The sequence below is a fragment of the Larus michahellis genome, chromosome 11 (assembly GCF_964199755.1).
Source record: "Larus michahellis chromosome 11, bLarMic1.1, whole genome shotgun sequence".
Classification (NCBI taxonomy): Eukaryota; Metazoa; Chordata; class Aves; order Charadriiformes; family Laridae; genus Larus; species Larus michahellis.
This window is the reverse complement of record NC_133906.1, coordinates 20,432,112-20,450,630: the sequence shown is the minus strand read 5'-3', so window position 1 is coordinate 20,450,630 and position 18,519 is coordinate 20,432,112. Positions and strand designations below refer to the sequence as shown.

The window sequence follows — 18,519 nt, the reverse complement described above, 5'->3', positions numbered from 1 at the left end:
GCGGCGGCGGCAGCGGCGGCGGGGGGAGCCCCGGCCCCCGCCGCGGGAAGGGGCTGGAGCCGTGCGGGCGGCTCCTCCCCCGGGCCCCGCGGGGGATGCGCGGCGGGGCCGGGGGCCGCATCCCGGGGGGAAGGTTGGGGTGGCGGCGGTACGGCGCCGGCGGGGTCCCCCCGGGGAGGGGGAAGGCCACCAACCCCCCCTTTCCCCCGGTGCACGGAGGGGACAGGGCCGGGGACCCCCGGAGGGGGTGAGCTGGGTCCCCGAGAAGGCAGGACACGGCTGGGATTCCCCATCTCCCTGCTGCTGAGCCTCAGGTGTTCGGCCTCTCTTCCCCGCAGAGGATGTGTAGCGTCGGTGGGTTTTACCTACCATTTTGGCAAAAACCCTGTTTATAAAATACACATGAAGCCCTGGATCACTGAGCATGTAAAGGACCCAAACCAGAAAGGCAATGCCTTTGCTCAGAGCTCCAAGCCTCTTCTGAGTCAGCACCGTATCCAAAAGATCTTCCTTTTGGCATCTGGCATTTCTTCAGGGACAAGTTTCCAGTCCTTCTGCTCATGCTTCTTTTTAAAGCTCCAATACAGCTCTTCAGATCTACTGTGAAATCCAAACTGGACCTCTTACAGCTTTCGGAGGAACATCGCCTCATGGTGAGGTGACAGAAACCCTGTACGGGGCCTTCATTTGTTTTCCTGCAGCCCTCCCCTTCTGATGGCATCTGCCTGTTTTTTGAAAGACATTAGTGGATACCCAGGGATTGCTGAAAGTCCAGATATAGGTCTAGGTCTATTTCCTTGGTGGCCCTGGCAGTGTCCCTTTTCTGAGCATCAGCCTATGCTAAAAATGCACGGCCATCTGGCCCTTCCTGGATCAGAGCGACCATTCCTGATTCCTTAGAGGCTGCTGCTCTGTTCTCCACGCTGGTGTGGGGCTGAGCTTGCTCCCCATGGGTGTATGTTGGCTCCACAGAGAAGCTTGGACACCAGGTTTACACTGTAGCACTGTTACTGTAGGTTGAATGGATGCCATGGGCTGAAGGCACCATGGTCTGCAAACTACAAAAGCAGCAAGACAGCCTTGGAAACTATCTTTGTTTCAATAAACAGGACCACGCCTGAAAAAATCTATTGATAGCATCTCTGGGGGTAGACTCTTCTCCCTCCCCTGTGCAGCATTTCTTCTATCTCGCCTTTAACTGGAACATTTTGTAGTCATCGTTCCTCTTTTTACTATTTATTGCTTGTCACAAAAAATCAGTAGTGAGCATTGTTACTGCAGATCCAAAAGATTTAACAGCTAATATTGTTCTGAGGCCGTGGGTGAAACAAGGTCAGTTCAAGAAAACTGGCAGTAAAAACTGATGTGGAATTTTTTTTTTCTTTTTGCACAGTTTAATCTGTGCACATTATCAGCCAGGCTCAGGACGATGGGAATTCCGTGAATGTTATGATATTATTTTAATTTTCTGCTCTGTGTTGTCTTAGATCGTAAAATAATAGAATGAGCTTCTCTGCATTTGTCTTGCAGATCTCTCTGCAGGTTGGGGACAATGGCAGCGAGGGGCAGGCCCAGGAGTGTGTGTGCCTCAGCTGGTTGTGTGTGGAGGGGAGAGATAACATGATGGTGGGATGAGCTGAACCGAGGAATACACATAAAATTGAAGTGGCTGCCAAGTGAGATTTATCAGAGCCGTTCACCTGAACCCTGCCGTGCTGACGAGCGCGGCGCTCAGAGAGGACAAAGCCAAACATCACGTAGAAATATGTTTGTTTAAAAATGTTTCAGGAAAGTCTAGATTTTTTTTCAGGCCTGATTTTAAGGTAATTATCCACCGGAACAAGCACCCACAACCCCCACTTCCCCAGGGTGACCAACACATTCTCAAGAAAGAGCTTTTCATGGCTCACGTTGCTGCACTCCAGCCCCTGGTCTCCACTGAGAAGCACCAGCTGCTCTTTCCAGATGAGGTACTGCTTGGCTGCCTTTCCCGGCTGGGATGCCAGCCGAGCTGTGCCAGCGCTCGGCCATCGCAGCAGCAGGTCGGGGACGCGCTGGGACAGTGCTCCGGGCCTCGGCTCCGGCCAAATGTGCGCCGTAGGCAGAGCCGTGCACCCACCGCCTCCGAGAACCAGCAGGCAAAAGCAGGGACAAGCACAAACTCCCACCTTTCTGCAGAACAGCCAAGCGGAGGGGGTCAAACCGGCAAAGGGGGAATGGTTTGAACATTCAGCGCTTCGCAAATACTTTCCAAGGAGACAGGGAAGGGGTATTCAGAGAGTTGTTATTCACTTTGCGGCAGGAAACAGCTGATAGTCTCACCACGGCTTTGTGGGGAACATATCTAGTTAAGCCACATGAAGGCACGGGCCTAAACTTGCCATAGAAACTGCTATGGCGGGAGAAGACTGTGTTACGGTCTACTAATATCATGGTGTATTAATATCATGCAGTTATCACAGTACGGCACTGCTCTTTTGAAATTCGTGAAATCCCCTGTAAATAATTATGGGTAAACGCCCTTTGGGAGCACACAAATATTACTACCCTCATTTTATGAAGATTCAGACAATTTAAAGACACCGCAATGGATGTTTACACTTAAAAATCTATGTGTCCATATAGTACATTACCCTGTTTGCAGAGATTCTGAATACTTCCTACCCCCAATTAACCCAGCACGTAATCTAACCCCAGAACATGGCCATAGCTCCGGGGAACAGAGATATTTCAGAAAGCCAGAAGAAGCCTTTTTGCTTCTTGGTGGGGAGGATTTGGAGGAAGAGCAAGCTGTATGATTGTAAGAGCATGAGGATGGTTTTTGCATATTTTGTTAACATATAGCGAAAGCCACAGTTGGTACTCAGCAATTTTATTGTTTGTAAAAATAGGTATCGTGTACATAGAAATACTGCAAAAAGAAAACTGAACATAAAACATCACAATATTATTTTGTGCAACACTCTAGCCAATAAATATTACACTTATCCAAATATAAATATAATCTCAGAAACATTACCTAGCGGAGCAATGTTGCTGCTACTTAATAGCAACCTCCTCAAGCTCCTCAAGACCCCTGGTTCCTCCCAGGATGGAGGGGGCAGCAAGCCAGAAGCTTAGCTTTGAAGCCTGCAGATACCCCTGCCGCAGAGCGTCTGTGCTCAGGGAGGAATCGTTTCAGAGTATGCTGTGGTTGTACCGATTGTCTAAGTGCAATTGAGAGCAAACAGGGTTATGGCCAGCTGTCCTCAAATTTAGCTGTGGCTGTGCAGTTTAACGTGGTTAGGGCTGCTGAAAACTTCACTGGCTAAATGTCAAATTTAGCATCACCAGGACGTGACAACCGGCTAACTGAGACTAAAGGATGAGAGGGACAAAGAAAAACTTAGCTCAAATTCATTGCAGGCAAAAATTCAAAATCTGTTTATAGGTGCTCATGTTCCACGTACTGGTTCAGACTACCAGGAGATTCTGGGCAGCAATCCTGGTTTGAAGGCAGCGCTCTGATCCTGCATTTAGGATTGACAGCCTCCAGTCTGAATGTTAGGGGTCTCCCTGCCTGGGAGAGATATTTGATATTTGTAGGAGTAAACGAAAGAGAATAATGTGGAATCAAAGCAAAGCGGGAAGATGTATAAGGCAGGAACTAATGCCTTGCTCGTACCCGTATACCTGAAAAGATATTCTGGCTCCTAAAAGCTACCCTAGAACCATGGGTCTGAAAAATACCAAAAGTTAAGCCTCCTTCTGTGAAGAAATAATTTGACACAGGATATGTGAGGTCATGGGATTACGTTATTTCCTTGTTCCATTTCTGTTGGCAAACGTATTTGAACCTGACTTCTGTAACGATGGGAGAGATTGCTGGGGGAAGCTTGCACCTCGCAGTTCTTGTAAACTGCCATCACATAAGGTTTACCCATGTTCTCGCCTGCCCAAACAGAGAAGCATCAAAAAAATACTGCATATATCATCTGTGAGTCCTCTTGACTTCTTTAGTTATTGTTAATGCTACGCAGAAAGTCCTGCTCTTATTTACAAATTCTGCAGGACACTAACACCCACACTTTTGGTTTTGAGGTCAGTTATGTCAAAACAGTGTCTGTCTTGTGGTGAAAAAGATTTTCACTGAAGTACCGGGAGATGGATATTGTTTATACCTTCTGCTGCCACCACATAATGTGGAACCGCTCGTGGAGTAAGTACCCAGACAGCCCCTTCACGTAGGACTTTTTCTTTGATCAGTCCCTAGAGGATTCACCAGTTTGTTCACAGAAGAGATGGAAAAGTCTTTGCTTGTGATGATTCAGTTACTCTTTGAAGTGGGAGAAAATTCTTCTCATTATCACTGGTGCACTGAGTAGATACTCTGCATGTTTCCTCCTCATGGCCACCCTTCTGAGCCCTCCGGCTCCTCCCTCCCAAACACGCGCGGTCAGGAGTAGGTCCCTGGGCCTTTCACAGATAATCAGGTCCTGGGAGCCTGTCTTGTCCTGCACTGGAGACACACAGCACTCCGCACTGGTCAGCCTTCAGGACTCAGTTCAAAGAAATTGGATGGAGATCACATATTTATCTTCTGATGTAGAAAGACCGAAGAACAAACTAATACAGACTTCCAGCTTTGACTCCCCCTCTCCAAGAATGTCTCCATTTCCATCAGAGTCACATTTTCCCTCTCACTATACAACGCAATTTGAGAGCATTTCAAGACTCTTCAACACGTTACTTTTTCGCTTCCTTCCTTACAAACTCACATGCACACGCAGACACCTCATCAGCTCACCGGGTACCAGAATCCTCTTCCTGGTATGCCACAGTTTCAGAGAAACTCATGCAAAGGGAGAACAAAACCGCCTTGAAATACCACCATCAGAAATGCAGTCACTAAATCCAGCCTGTTCCCCTGTGTCCCAGGCTTATTCCTGTTCAGAGCCTTCAGGTCCAGCCCACTCTGAATGAGAGCGCCATGGAGATGTCTAAACGTTCCTCCTCAGGCAAAGACAGGGCTCTTTTTCCCCAGGGAAGACCTTAATTTGGGAGTTCACAGAACCGGAATAGCAATGTCAGATCTCTTAGTTTTGAAGCTTTATCTCCAGGAGAAATACTGATGGATTGTGTCCTTCAGGACTGCGCTTAATTGCTGATGCTGCTTGTAAGCTGCAAACCACATTCTTGGCCAAACCAAAGCCTGTGTCTGTCTAGGCTCTGGGAGACCCGGGGATATCTTGTCTGTCTGGAAGTACCAGCCTCTGCCCTCTCCTCCTCCCCAGGCATATGGCAAGTGTCTGTGGTGAGAGGATTCCTGTTAATGCTTTGTATGGGGAAAATCCAGCCATCTGCCCCCTCAGGACTCTCTTAGCTTCACTTAGTGGCCGGTGCCACGATTACAGATCAAACTCCGAGATTTCGCTCAGCTGGTACAGCAGAACAGAAAAGGACGGCCGGTCATCTTTCCTCTGAGCAGGGGAGAGAAGAGAGAGGGGGAACATTCATGTCAGCTTGAGAGGAATGGCAAGGCTAGGAGGGAAAACCTTCTGAAGAAACTGAGGATTAACAAACATACGATCTATTGTTAGAGAGAAGACGCCAATGGAAGAATGAGCTTCCTTCTGTGCAATGCTTCTTTTCTGCTAGCAGTGAATTTTGCCTAGCGGATGCTAAGTACCTGGTAATGGCTTGGCTGTCATTTTTACCGTCACTATTAAAACTCAGCCCCACAGATCTGCAGCTTTCTTAGGAAGCAAACTGTTGAATTAACTTGAGTTAGGTGTGCTACATAGACCTCTCAGTGAAGTCAACACACTCTCTAGAAATAGCAGCTTAAATAAAAGGCAAAGAGCCTCGAGTTTGCTTGCTAGCACAGACGAAAGCTACGCAGTGCTTCACCTCCAAGATTTTATCTTGCGTTAGCATGTGAAGTATATACCTCTCTCTCCTCCTAAAAGCCAAGGGAGAGAGAGGTCTTTTCTTTGGGAACCGTTACAATACTAACCATCCTCCAGCAGTGGCTCATGACCTCATAAATCGCCTTGGAGGCCAGCTTGGGTTTGTAGAGCCGAAATCCTGCGTTGATTTCTTCCACCACCTCTCCATTGGTGCGGTTCTCATAGGGGATTTTACCTTCACTGAAGACCTCCCACATCAGCACTCCTAAAGCAAAAAAAATGAGAAAAATCACAAAGAAGCAAGTAAAATCCTCAGCGGGCCCATGGCTGCCTTCCACCTGCTCTTCTCTGCAGCTCAACATTTGTGTCTGTTACTTGGAAAAGCATTTTCACGCGGATTCTCAGTACACATCTGAAGAATCAGACCCTCTCACAGCTCTGCAGTGTGAGGATGCCAACTGGGATCTCTGCTGGGTCCAGTTTGGTCTCTGCAAGATTGACTTCTCTGCATCCTATTTCAAGACAGTCTAGCATGACAGGGATGGCTTTTCCCATAAGTCAGATGAAGTCAAAGTGTGTTACATGTCAGAAAGCAGAGCAGTGTCGTATGACTTCTCCCAAACTGTGAAGAAGAGGAAAAGCTTGTGCATATACTCCATCCAGATGCGTAATCCGGGAAAGAGAACCCACTTTTTGTCACTGATTCAGTTTATCTATTTTTGCTTCCAGTTAATCACGTATAAGAGACATGTCACTGATGTTCCCGCCTGCAGTGTGTCCTACACCAGAATCTGCTTGTATTTTGGTGAGACTCGGGAGCGAGAAAGCAACCTGAGCTGCTCCGCTCCTGTTAGTCAGCTCAGCCTCAGAACTGGGGACTCCCTGCCTGCAAAACGTCCCAGGCGGTGTGGTTCGCTGGGATGAATTCACATGCAATGACAGTGGAGTTTCAAAGGATTGCAGCACATTTTTCCTCTTTTCCTAAACAGTCAAATGTTTTCCTGTGATTACTGTTCAGAGCAGTACAGAAACTCGTGCTTCTCTAGCGGGGGAAGAGAGACCGGCAAAGACAAACAGGCTGTGGAATACGTCACGGTCGGCCACTACATCAGAGAGGCTCTGCAAATGGAGTGAATGCAAGGCATCTGTGTCATTATTATGTTTAATTTCTTTGGTCACCTAATATGACTGCCTTGATAAACTGTATTCACATTGTATTAGAAAAGGGAGACAGACAGATAGCCTGAAGTAAACCTGAAATAAAGTCGTGTAACTCCGCAGGCAACTTTGCTAAATAATGCCTGCTTTCCAGCTTTGAATTCTTCAAATAGGAAGATGCATAGAGATTGCAGCTCCTCTCCAATGATATTGGCGCCACTGAAGAATAAGCAAAGCAGCTGTACCCCGTCGGTGTGCAGATTCCTGCACTGGGAATTTCTCACACCCGTTTTGTTCTCCTGGGCACAGCAGGACTGCAGGCCTGGCAGAGGAGATGAATGGGCTGCAGAGTAGCGGAGCAGAAAGCTCCTCACAGTCATGAGACCGTGACATGACAGAGGAATCCTCTTATGCAAACCCCACTGGATGGGGAGACAACGATCCTGACAGATGCACAACACTGCTGTCTGCACATTCCACAAAGGACTGACCAGCGCAAACAAAGCTCACCGGTATTTCATTCAGCCCTGAAACTGGAGTGAGCCAACTTCACCAGGCTTGCCTTGACCGTAAATCAAACTGAGCACCCCTTTTGGAAGCATCTGGCTCTCAGAGTACAGGCCAGTTTCCCATTTGTGAAGCAGAAGAACATTCTTACCAAGGCAGCGTCTCTCCCCATGTCACTGCCACCTTGCTGCGAGGTGTCAGAGAGAGCTCCACTGGAAATGTCATCCCTTGGTATTATGTGGTGAGTGCTAACAGCCTCCTCCACACACCAGGGGACACGGAAAGAGGAATGGTGCTCTCTGAAGCATCTCCAGGTTGGGTCCTCGAAGGCTGTCGCGTGGGTCTGAGCACCCAGCTCCCACTGCGCTGCTCGTAACCCACCGCAGGAACGCACAACGTCAGCCAGGGTGAGCACAGGGAGGGGAGAGGGCAGCAGAGAGTTCCCCAGCGCAGACCAGCAAAGGTTATAATCCTGCATTATTTACTGCTCGGCCCGGAGCTGAGTGGCACCCCATTGACTGCGTGCTGTGCACAGCACACTGCACCGATTCACCTTGCGGTGCCGCGATTTGCATGTTGGCTGGAGATGCGCCAGATCCATTCGTGTGCCAGATCAACAGGCCAGCGGACAGCCTTTGTTATCTCCAGTGCCAATGACTTTGCGGGAAAAAATACACAACGGCTATCTTATCTATGAGGGTCCAGAAGGGAGACCAGAGACCGGACGCAAATCATAAAACAATGCAGGAAATGAGGCAAGAAAATGTGAGCAGTGAAATAATATTTTCAGATTGGCATAAAGCAAACGGAGTCAGCAGAGCAAGCTTGGAAAGGCAGAGGGTTTGAGTGAAGCATCAGTGCCTGGGACAGACACCCAGAGAGATGGAGTGCCTAAATGTCATTCCTTTCCTTGTATAATCTTGTCAGTGACTCTCCAACCTTTTCTCGGACACTCCTGCTGTATCACCGTGAAACAGAGTTCGTTATTTGGTATTCTATAAAATTGCATAGGTATAATAGATTGTTGGCAGTATTTGCAGCATTCCAAAGTGTCTTGGTAGTTTGCTAATCTTTTCTTTATTTCCCTTAAATGACTTAGGCTTGCCTTCGTAAGCCATTATTCAGGACAAACACCCTTGGAGCCCAGAGGATGTGGTGTTTAGGAGAGTTTACTTGAGGAGTGAGCCCCTAAGTTTTTCTGAGCTGTTGTTCGCTGCTTTTTTTTTCCATTCTGACAATTGATTCTTACCAAATGACCAAACGTCAGATTTGGTGCTATAGTGGCTGTAGGAGAAAACCTCTGGAGCAGACCACTTGACTGGAAACTTGGTACCCGTGGAGCTGGTATACTGATCGTCAAGGACAATCCTGGAAAAGGAAAAGAAGGGACCGTGCTGAGTCACCCCCCAGTCCTGTGACAGCCCCCCAGGGAGTGTGCGCAGCCCCGGTGGCATTACCTCGACATCCCGAAGTCAGACACTTTGACCACGTGGGATTCCCCCACCAGGCAGTTCCTAGCGGCCTGCAAGAAAAGAAGGTGCAAAGGCAGAAGGTCAGAGCTGAAAGACTGTCACAGCCACTCAGTTGCTCCTGGCAGAACCGATAGTGCTTAAAAAAAGGAGAATCAAAGTTACACTGTACCACACGAAGAGGGCAAAAACTTGGGACTCTCATGCTTTCTGTACATTGTACGGCCAGCAAGTTCCTGTTGCCGAGAAAGCTGTTGAACCGTCAGTGTGACTTGCAGGCCCTTGTTGCCCAGAAAGCGCAAAGACCCTAAAATTTCCACAGCTACCCACAGTCCTCGGTCCCCTAACAAAACAGCAGCAGTGACTCATGCAGATTGTTCGAACACCACGTATTTAAAAGTATGGCATCAGCAATGCACGTTTATGCATGCGTTAAAACATGTCTTTTCAGCATCTTCCCTGATTTTAGACATGAAGAGTGGTCAGTCCCTGGGAACTGTGGGAGCTGGGGCTCTTGGGGAGCAAAAGAGTCCACTCAGAAAAAGAGACCAACTTTCTGTCCTCATTTCCTCTCTCTCAAACACAGTTGAGGGAAATAGATGAATCAGCGCTCCAGGGGATGCTTTTTTTCCTAAAGTATTGATGCTGCTTCTGCAATAAAGGATGATACTGGATCCCCAATCAACAGATAGGCAGGAGAAGTGCGAAAGCTGAAATTAAGGAAGGAAGAAAGCACGGGGAAAAGCCCGTCTGGAGCAGAGGAAAAGTCTATCTGGGACGAACATACCAGATCTCTGTGGATGACAGAGTTTTGTTCCAGATAAGCCATTCCTTCACACACATCTTGGCACATCCCCAGCAGGGTTTCCTTTGAAAAACTGCCCCGCTGGCTCCTGAGGTAGTCGGACAAGCAGCCGTTCTCCATGAACTCAAACACCAGGCAAATGGGAGTGTTCTCAAAGCACACGCCATAAAGCTGGACTAGCTTGGGGTGAGACAGCTTCCTGTAGGATGGGGCGGGAAGGTGGAAAAAGAAGCTGAAATAGGCCCCGCGCTTTTTATCCTTACAGCAAGCGTGTTATACACAGCCGCCTGTGTCACCCTGCTGCACCCCTCTCTCCGCAAAGGCCAACTATGAAAGCAGAAAGAAGAAAATGTGTAGACCAAGTCAAGTGGCACTAAGTAGCATCCCATTTTAATCGTTATGGTCACCTAAAGACTTTTCTGCATGGAAAACCATCCAATCAAACAAATAAGCAACAAAAAAAAAATCCATTTCTCTCTACTTTGAAGGGGCTGAACTATAAAAAATACGAAGTGAATAAAACCAAGGAGAAACATTTTCAGTTGTGCAAAGCAAACAAATTTTGCAGGTAGGGTTTTTCAATAAAAATCCCTCAAATTTTATGAGATTTCTTCATCTAATTATGTCTGACAAAAACCGCTTTGCTCTCCACAACACACCATCAATTAACCCTGCCTTCCAGAACAGCAGGGATGCAGAAGACCATTCTGGATATTGATAGACTTACCAGCACAGTAATTCACCTACACTTTGAATTGCCTTCCTTTGCAGCCTCTGGAGCTCACCCATCTCTCTCTATACTATTTAGATACATAGCAGATAATCCAGGTTTAAATTCCCCATTCGTATTCCTGAACATTATCATAACACTGTTTCAGTCTTGTGAATCCTACAGGGTCTGATTTTCTTGGTGAATCTACTACTTACATCAAGACTTTAGCTTCCTCGATGAAATCCTCTTCAGACATTGCTCCTTCACGAATGGTCTTTATGGCTACTTTTGTCTTCTCCAGCAAGTAGCCAAGGTAGACCACCCCAAACTGACCACTGCCGATTTCCTGTACACGGGTGAGCTCAGAGGGGTTAATGACCAATTTTCCTGTTGATGTAAGGGGGAAAGCGTGAGGATCTAGCAGTAAAATGTCAAAGAAAAAGCTTTTGTGGGTTGAACTCTGAGACAGGACTCAGAGTGAGACTTTCTGGCTCTCCCTCAAATTGTCTGTCTGACCTTTGGTAGGTCATTTGACTAGTCCGTGCTGCAGATCATGCTCAAGAATAGGAACAACAACATCCCCTTTCTTTCCCCATTAGTCTTGTCTATCCGGTTCTGCAGGGAGGATTGTTTCTATCATGCATATGTGCACTACCGAGCACAACATGCTTTTGAGTTTCTTTGATGTCTACAAGGATCACAATAAAGATGATACCAGCAAAATTCTGTAGACAACTATACGCAAATAGAGGCATTTTTCAGGAGGGGCTCATCTTTTTCAAGTTATGCTGTGCTCCCACTCCCATCGCCTTCGTTCAGCATTCATTGCAGCATTTAATGTTGACTTCTTTGAGACCCTGGCGTTCTCATCCCCTCCCTCAAGGCACTGCATGATCAGTTATGAATGGTAATGACAAAGATGATAATCGAGTGAATGTTGCAGTGTAAAGATCTGAAGAAAACTATTTATTGTGGCTACAGTCACGTGGATATTCATCAATATCCACAGGGATATTCAGGATCACCCAACTAACCACCAAGGAGAGAGATTCCCGTATGGTCAAGACAGTAACTCCATACCGTAGCTCAGTCCTGCAGTGATTGGGGCCTTTTTTCTCCAAGAAGAGACTGCGTACCGCAAACGAGTGACAAGACCTGAATAACAGAGGAAAGATGGGTGCTAGTTATTGTCACACTCATGGGAAGTGGCTGTCACTACCCCAGAAGGGAGTCTGGATGCTGGAAGCAGATTTATTGTACCGAGTTCTCAGCTCCACTTGAGGGCAGCTGAACCTCTTTTCAGACTGCAGTTTCCTGCCTGCTCAAAGGAAGCCAATTCTTAGCAGTTTCAGCTTATTTCCCACTTTCAGTCTGTCAGCAAATATGAGCTGTGAGTCTCTATTAAGTGTGATAAAATTCCAAATTACACCTTTTATTTGTAGGGCATTTCAAAGCCCAGGGTTTCCCCTGGTACTCCTAGACTGTAGGAATCATTGGTGACTCCCATGTCTGGCTGTGGATTGTGGCCATGTCCCTAACTTCGTGTCAAATCAAGGCGCAGGGATATATCACCTCCTGGGCAGGAAGGCCCTGCAGTGTAACTCAAACGGATAGCTTGGTCTGGTAGTGGTGATGCACCCCATGGGCTCCCAGCAATGAAAGGGCTCTCTCTAGTATGTCATCACGGCATCTATGTTGGTCATATCAGTCTTAGAAGGGCCATGAAGAAGATGTAATGCCCAAGACGGTAATATTCCTGCCATCCAAGTGCCAGAATAAGTGGAAGAAAAGGTGATGCCATTTAATGTCTCATTGTAAGGACAGAGGGCTCGGGGGCCTGCCTTCCATCAAAACAGCCACCTGGCTGCATGGTAAACCAGCAACTTCCCTGGTCAGCATCAGCCTTCACTCACCTGCTGCATTGTGCTGGTGATAGTTGATGAGTTCAGGGATGCAGTCAAAGACGTGCTTTTCTGCCAAGTAATATCGCTTGGGAAAGTCAGTTGTCTCATTGATGTGGTAATGCTTTATAACAGGATTGTTATCCGTGCTGAAAAAGATGAGGTTTTCTCTGAGGAAAACTAGATTGCAGCCAAAAAAAAAGACAGGAATCTGAGGATTAAGTGGAAGAGGAGCAAGCAAGCAAAGGGGAGAAGCTTCCTTATGCAGAATGAATGGGAGAGGAGCGAGGAGTCAGCTGCAATTGCTGATGAAAGCTGAGTAGTTTTATGTTCTCCCTCTCACTCATAGATGGTCTCATCTCTAGAAAGGCTGAGGTTTCCCGATAATAAGAGGTTGAGTACCAGGTTTCTCTGCCTCTTCTTTCTGAAACAAAACTTTCTGCCCCATCACTGAAACCCTTTCACTAGTCTTGTATTACCCACCTCTGACAAGTCCCATATACAGTCCATGTTGACCCTACCAACGCTTCAGCTGGGGGGACAGTTTCATCAAAATTACAACCCAATGATGTTTAAGGTACTATTTATAGGCATACATTTAGATGCAGGGAAAAGTGGAGCCTTTAATATACTTTGCGAATGGCAGCTAACTCTTCTGCCTTTTTTGGAAGTGTTTTCCTCTGTCATTTTCACGAGCCTTCTGCTCTCTCTTTATAATGCCAAAGCAGCTACAGAGATTACACTCTCATAGAAGCCATTTCATTGCTGTAATTGATGCGAAAAGCTGCTGAGCTCAGCTGTACCTTAATGCTTTGGTGAAAACAGAGACTGTGTACATGCCAGGCTGCCTCGAGTCTCTCACCATGAAGGCACCTTCCCTACCCTGTAACAGGAGCAAAGGAGAGGAAACTGGTTAGAGACATAATGGAAAAAAAGAAGTGGTCTTGGGGCAAAACTGTGCTCGTTTCAGGCCTGTCTACTGCTCAGTCACGAGGATGTGCTGAACCATGGAGGAAAAAACTGAGCCACGAGCCAGCTGACAGAGCTTGGTCTGTTCCAGGTACAGCTCTGATGGCTGCCCAGGGCTGCAGGTACACCCAGCTGGTCTCTCTTGGGTGCTGTGTATTTTTAGCTAAGTTTCCTGAGGAAATGAGACTTATGTGCTCCTGCTGAGTACGTGTGGGTGTGGGTACGCGAGTGTGTGCCGCTGTCCCTCCATGCCCTCTAGAAATTTTGAACCCATTGACTGCTTTCAACCCTATCTGACAGCACGCTGGTGATATCAATTTCCAACAAGCTCAATGAAACGGGCAGCTGATTGGAAAGGCTTTGAGTGCCCTCCATCGAGAGAGCAACTACAGAACAAGAGTACGATTTATTGGACACCAGAGACTCCATATGGGAGTGTATGAAAGATAATGTACCAATATACCACAAAGGGGAGAAGTTTGGACAAGATCCTGCCCTTTCATAGGTACCCCAGTCATCAGTATCTAAACATGAATGTGTAGGAAAGCAGGCTTCCTCCACTCTGGCACTCACAGAACAATTTTCCTTTTTAATTTTTCACTGTAATTGCTTTCTACTCATCTGAGTGCTAAAATGAATCATAGGCCATGATCCTGCAGGGCCAAGCACTAATGGATCAGATGGCAGAGGAGAAGATTTAACATAACAGTTTGGATGTAATGTGCTGTGCTGATCTATATATTGGTAATAAAAAACGCATTTTTCTTCTGTTTGCACATAAAGATGCTTTTCATCTAGCATCCCAAGTGCCTTATTATTTTGTTCCCTCCTTTGCTTTATGTGGTAGATTCCTTCCACTTTATATGTCCTCTATCCACCCACAACACCTGGTGGAAACGTAATTCACAAAGTCCACCCTGCCTTGGTCTCCTTCCCACCTCCCCGGTGGGTTGATTCAGCTCCAGGGGAACACAGGGGCCGAGACCACTGCTGCATCCCCCGGGGTATGAACCGCTGACCTTCAGGGTGCAGCTCTGCCCAGGTGGGACCGGGCCACTGAGCTATAAACCTTCCAGGGTTGTCTCTTCAATGTGGGTCTACCCTACAATGTGGGTACGTGTGGTTCACCACACCTACCATATCTGCACCGTACGATATCTAGCACAGGGAAGCTTTAAAAACAGTCTCCAGATGCTGCCGTAGAAGCACCTACATCATGCTCAGTGAGGGCTTTAGGACTGATCTCCCTGGCAGGCGTGGGGTTGCTTGCACAGGTAGGGGAGTATCGGAGGCAGCGTCCTGCCCGAGTTATTTTAAGCACTCCTCTTGCCCTTCCTGCCCAAAGAGCTTGGCCTCGTGTTTGGGGGGAGCTGTGGGGGCTGTGAGGTTTTGAACCAGAAGGCTCTGCAGCCACATGGGGGTAGTTGCCACAGAAAAGTGGCACTGGTAGGACCAAAAGGAAAAATAAGATCACTAAACCGTGCGTGGACACAGCCCGTAGGAGTTTATAGGCACTAAAAGATTTTTTAAAACTGCAGAAAAATGCTTTTATTTCCATAAAATACTGTCATTCCAAGAAACAACACTTTATTCAGGTCTCCTTTTAGTGTAAGAGCTGATTTAAAAACTAAGCCTGTGTCTGTGTGGAAAATTTGAACGAGAAGTTTATTCTTTTTATTTTCACTACAGTCTTCACTGGAAAACTCTGTCTCAACTGAAAAATTAAAGATGCGTGCTCACATGCCCACAGATACATACACAAAACTAAAAAAAACACCCAAACCCATTCTTTTGGCTTTCACCCAAAATATTTCAGCATGAGATGGTTAGATTTTCAGAGAACTACTGGCATCCGCAGGGCCCCTGCAGAGATGAGCTAAAATCACAGTTTTCAGCCGACACAGTGTTCTGAACCAGTGTTTTCCATCAGCCCCAGTTACTGGCTGTGACTGACCGAGGACGGACGGCACAGCTCTCTGCCCACACTCAGCTGCCGTGGAAGTAAGGCGGTTGCTAGTGGTCCTTTATCCATCGCACACTAAGAACAGCCAGGGACAGCAAGACAGCAGGAACCCGGGATTCAGCTCTTTCTTACACAAAGGAGCCCTCACAGGCTTCTCCTCATTTGTCATTAATCAATTATTATTGCCCATCCACCCCACACGTAACACTGGTTTACCTCATCCTTGAGGAGTGTTTCTGCTTTGCTTCTGCTGATGTTCTTATTGTACCACCTGAAAACATCAAAAGACTCCGAGTCAGCGTTTCGAGGCTGTTAAAGCTTCTGCTGAAAAGCCTCTGAATTGAGCGTCCCCAGGGCTAGCAACAACACCTTATGTGGGGTAGGGACATTGGTGGCTTTAGCTTCTGTAACGAATCCAGGGCACTCAGGGGTACAAGAAAAACATAGGCACAACTTACTCATATATTTGCAGATTCTCGGGTGATTTTTCCGCCAGGTAGCTACTTGGCACGTAGCCTTCATGCCTGTTAAAATGCGACTTGGGGTGAGCGCGCTAGACAGACAGGATTTTCTCTGCATCTGTGGGAGTCAGCCCTGAAAGATTTGCTTGCTCTTTGCATGATGGAAGTGCTGATTGTTATGCATTTGGTAAGGTTACTGGAGAAGGAAACGACTGATTGCACCTTGAAACTTGGAGAGTTTCATATTTTTTTCCCCCTACGTGTACGACAGAGAATATCAGCCTGAGATAAGGACTGTTTATTTTTTTTTAAAATAACTTTCAGATCCTTTTCTTCATCTTCCTGGATACAAGCAACATCAAAGGGAAGAAAGTTACCATAAATAACCTTCCATCACTTTTTTCCTGTATATCAGAGGATGCTTCACAAAAGTTATACTAGAGGCCAGCATATAAACATATATGGAAGAACGTATATCTTCTTGGAAGAACAAAATGCATTTAGAAAGGCTTTGTAAATTGGCTGTTGAAAAGGGACTTACCCATTCTTATCTTGAATCAGCCACCAATGTTCCTCAGAGCTGTCAATCACATAATATTCCTCATTATATTGTAACGTCAGCTCCTGCGGGTTCTGGGCTTCATAGTCATATATGGCTATGACTACGGCTTCCTTTGGATCTAGCAACAATTTCTGCACAAATTAGGCAAAAGGCTCATCATACTCATATTCATATTCATAAAAACCAATGGCATGCTCTCTAAAAGGATATTTCCCTGGCAGCACTTGTGTCCTCTGGGTTCAAAAGCCTCAAAGCTAGGAAAGCACCCCAGGGCGTCTAAGGGGGTAAGGTGGCAACATGAGAATTTTTAACACTTTCAAACAATGACTTTCATATAAAAAATTCAGTTGCACAGAAAATAGTTATCTACTCCTTTTTCGGGAAGGATTACCTCTGTCTGATCTATTCTACACAGGCGTTTCCTAAACTCCTCTTAAAAGCCTCTGGTGATAAAATCTCCATGGTCTGTCTGTAGGCCCCATCAGGGACTGTCCCAATGCCCTGCTGCCCTCCAGTAGGGCACCGAGCCCTAACAACCACCCTTATTAAATAAGCCAACGACGTTTTGTCCCATCCACAAACGGGTTTGGAAAATTGCTTTGTTTCACTTCACAGCAGCTTTTCTCATGTCCCTCCTACTCCCCCAGTTTCCCTTTCTATAGATTGAAAAAAACCAACCCACCCCACAGGTGAAGTTTCGCTCATCATTGGGAAGCTGTTTGTGGAACCAAGCTCTCTTTGCAGGACTGAACCTAGCTCTAGTGGGATGCTGCTGATTTGTAGCTTAAAAAAAAGTATGGAAAGGTAAGAGAAAAGCCCAGGGAATGTAAGCGCAGGTGACATTGCAGTGATGAATTCTGTGATGAACCTTAATGAGGATATTTTCACCACTGCTAGTTACACATACGGGGCGCTAAGGGCAGCTTAGCGTGCCTCACTGCACTCACCCAGTTATCTTCAGGGGTGGGAGGAAGAGGCTTCTTTGAGGCTGAAATGAAATAAGGAAAGATAATTTGAAGTAGATCTGGACAAAACCAGGGGAGAAACCATCAAGGCAATGAATTGATAAAGGTGATGCAAAACCAGTGAAAAGCAAGCCTTGGTCTTTTAGAGTAAGACATGCCAACAGCCCGCACCTCCACGGTGGCTCTCAGCCACACTGCATGGGTTTGAAACTGGGGCACAGGCTACTTAAGGAATCACCCAGGTACAAGGGAAAGGTGTCTTGGGTGAAGAATGACTGACTGCTTATATGCTTTTCAGGAGACAAAGCAAAGATTACGCTTGGCCATCAAAACCACCGGGGAAATACGGTTAGGACAAAATAGGACACACAGGGTTGAATGTGTATATCTCGAGAAAGTTGTTATTGTGGCCCATTGACCGACCACAGCTGATCAAGTTCTTAGCTCTCCATCTCATTCCAAGGGCAGCACCAAGCATCGCACAGAGGAAGATGTTAATTCAAAACAAAGAATGCCATATTTAATAAAAGATAAGCCAGAATATCCCAAGGAGCCAGCTACATGTCTCTTGATGGAAATGTAACACAGTATTCTTTGGTGTTCTGTACAAGACAGATTCAATCCTTTATTTTTGCTAGGAATAAAAATTTGCAAGGTCAGGATGGTCTTAACAAATCCCATACCATTTTTGGTGGGGTCATACTCCACACAGCCAGCCGCCATCTTCTCTGTCTGAGCACAGCATCTCCACTTGCCATCTAGCCAAAAATCTGGATGGCACTTTGAAACCAAACTGTTGTTGTTTCTGGTTTCTGGAAAATGTTAGGAGAAGAAAAAGGAAGGGGGAAATTAATTTATTTGCATTCACATCAACTCGGAAAGACATCAAGAACTGATTGGAAATAATATGCACTTTAAAGAAGCTGCTTATTATTTTCAAACCAAGCTTTGGTGAATATTAGCAGCATCCTCTGTTAATGTTTTCCTTTCTGCTGAAAGGAGTGAATGCCACCATCAATGTGGAGGAACAACCTTCCTGCTAGTGATGGAGCCAATACCTCTCTGCTGCAGGAGAACAGAGTCCTACCAAAGTGTCTCTCTCTTCAAATTGATAAACACCAAAACCACGGAAGGAAGGTCTCATAAAGAGCAATAAAAC

At 46.5% G+C, this 18,519-nt stretch overlaps 1 protein-coding gene across 1 annotated transcript in view; it reads right to left on the bottom strand.

Moving 5' to 3' along the window:
• Window positions 1-2,856: 2,856 nt before the first annotated feature.
• Window positions 2,857-18,519, bottom strand: part of ITK (IL2 inducible T cell kinase) — a 34,267-nt gene continuing 18,604 nt past the window's right edge. Inside the window, exons 4-17 of the mRNA XM_074604306.1 lie at window positions 18,044-18,172; window positions 17,343-17,383; window positions 16,375-16,526; window positions 15,831-15,896; window positions 15,589-15,643; window positions 13,244-13,323; window positions 12,453-12,589; window positions 11,620-11,694; window positions 10,755-10,926; window positions 9,810-10,026; window positions 9,011-9,075; window positions 8,803-8,921; window positions 5,996-6,153; window positions 2,857-5,459 (exon numbers count right to left, since the gene is read on the bottom strand). Of these exons, the coding sequence (XP_074460407.1) occupies window positions 5,388-5,459; window positions 5,996-6,153; window positions 8,803-8,921; window positions 9,011-9,075; window positions 9,810-10,026; window positions 10,755-10,926; window positions 11,620-11,694; window positions 12,453-12,589; window positions 13,244-13,323; window positions 15,589-15,643; window positions 15,831-15,896; window positions 16,375-16,526; window positions 17,343-17,383; window positions 18,044-18,172 (1,538 nt within the window). The 3' untranslated portion in view covers window positions 2,857-5,387. The remainder of the gene's footprint in view (window positions 5,460-5,995; window positions 6,154-8,802; window positions 8,922-9,010; window positions 9,076-9,809; window positions 10,027-10,754; window positions 10,927-11,619; window positions 11,695-12,452; window positions 12,590-13,243; window positions 13,324-15,588; window positions 15,644-15,830; window positions 15,897-16,374; window positions 16,527-17,342; window positions 17,384-18,043; window positions 18,173-18,519) is intronic.